Raw genomic sequence first — 1,683 nt, 5'->3', positions numbered from 1 at the left:
GGTAGGGTCTCACCTTGATCAATGAGCTGCAGATTGTGCCATCTGAGCTGCGTTCGAGTGAACGCCGTGGCACCGCCGTTGGTTGTACGATTGCGTCGCCTTGGAGTAGTAGCAACTCAAAGATGACCTCGCGCCGAAGAGGTAGGTGGTGGTGGCTTGTTATTGCTTGCACCTAGCTCCATCGAAGCTCGCAATCGACGAAAATGAGAATTTTGCCCGTGCCCCACGGGTCCTCGCCCAGTCTCGTCGTACGTGGATAGTTGATGTGTAATATTGAGTTCCACTGTGTAGTTGTCTACATTTGCGTGCTCCATCAACAAGAAGGACCACGTTATTGTCGATTGAAGAAGAATGTTGGATGCTCTCGGGAAGATCTGCGTCAAAGTGCAATGTGTGCCGATCGGTGCGACATGCCAGAGAAGCGGATTCAGATTGGTCCATTTTGCTTCGGTTCTTCGGTTAGTCGAAGTATGGCGAAAGTGCACGCTTCACTTCGAGATGGCGGCGCCGACACATATCATTGCGCAACGAAAATGACGGACTCAACGTCGACCTCTCTTCTCGTCCAAATGACGCAGCAAACCAAGGACGAGCTGGCGCGCTTCGCCACGGCAACCGCTGTCTCGTGCACCTTGGCGACGGCCCTCTTCCCGCTCGACATGCTCAAGGTCCATAGCTTCCACGATGCGCATCGCATCTCACACGTACTAGACCCACCAGCAGAGCCACCGTGTCGCTGCGCCCAAGACATTTCTGCGCTTGGTTACGACGCCAGGCCTCTTGCGCGGGCTGAGCCCGGCCCTCACAGGACTGGTCTCGAGCGCCGCGATCGCAGTCGGGTCCGAGCACCTCCAAAAGCAAACGGCGACGCCCGAGAACGGCGCCGTTCCTAGCGTGGAAAACATGCAATTTACGACTGCTGTCATGGTCTTGGGCTGCCTCGCGAACGAAGTGGTGATGGCGCCGACCGAGGTACGTCCAGCTCTTCTTTTGACGTCACTCAAGATATCTGTAGGTCGTCAAGCAGCGCCTGCAGCTCGGACACTACGCCGGCCCCGTCGACTGCGCGCGCTCGGTATGAGTTGTCACTGCGTCGTGCATCCCACATGCTGTATGATAGGTGTATCGGCACGAAGGACTCCGAGGCTTCTTTCGCAGCCTCCCGACGGGGCTGGCCTTGACGTCCTCCTACACGTACTACATGAGCTTGCACTTGGGACTACCCGTGAGAACTCATCGTATGTAGCGTGATCGGCGGGGCCACGGCGCTGGCGGTTGCCGACTACATGCCCAGCTTTCTGGAGGAAGAGGACAAGGTGTTTGCGATCGTGGCCTGCACCAGCATCGCCGTACGTCCCACCGTTGCCGACGGCTTTGGCACTAATAGTGTTGTTTCGGGTGCAGGCGAGTGCGCTCACGACCCCGCTCGACGTCATTCGCACGCGGCTCCAGACGCAAACGCTCTCGACGGTGCCGATGGCGAAGCAGCCTCTCGCTCTTCAGTACAAAGGGTTCTGGGACGCTGCGCGCCAGATTCATGCACGAGAAGGCGCGCGCGGCTTCCTCCGCGGGATTCTCCCCCGGGTCGGCTCGAATGCGCCCTTTATGGTGCTTACGGTCGCCATCCACATGGCTCTTGAGGCAAAGTAAAGCTATTTCTAGTCGAAAACATACTAGTCTACT

General features: G+C 57.6%; 1 protein-coding gene across 1 annotated transcript; it reads left to right on the top strand.

Moving 5' to 3' along the window:
- Window positions 1-533: 533 nt before the first annotated feature.
- On the top strand, window positions 534-1,650 carry SDRG_12906 (hypothetical protein; the record flags this gene model as incomplete). Its single annotated transcript, XM_008618989.1, has 6 exons — window positions 534-668; window positions 712-972; window positions 1,016-1,075; window positions 1,121-1,194; window positions 1,247-1,349; window positions 1,405-1,650. The coding sequence occupies 6 exons, from the start codon at window positions 534-536 to the stop codon at window positions 1,648-1,650; spliced, it is 879 nt and encodes a 292-aa protein (XP_008617211.1).
- Window positions 1,651-1,683: the final 33 nt, after the last annotated feature.

Source organism: Saprolegnia diclina (genome assembly GCF_000281045.1).
Source record: "Saprolegnia diclina VS20 unplaced genomic scaffold supercont1.53, whole genome shotgun sequence".
NCBI lineage: Eukaryota > Oomycota > Saprolegniomycetes > Saprolegniales > Saprolegniaceae > Saprolegnia > Saprolegnia diclina.
This window is presented reverse-complemented; position numbering and strand designations above follow the sequence as displayed.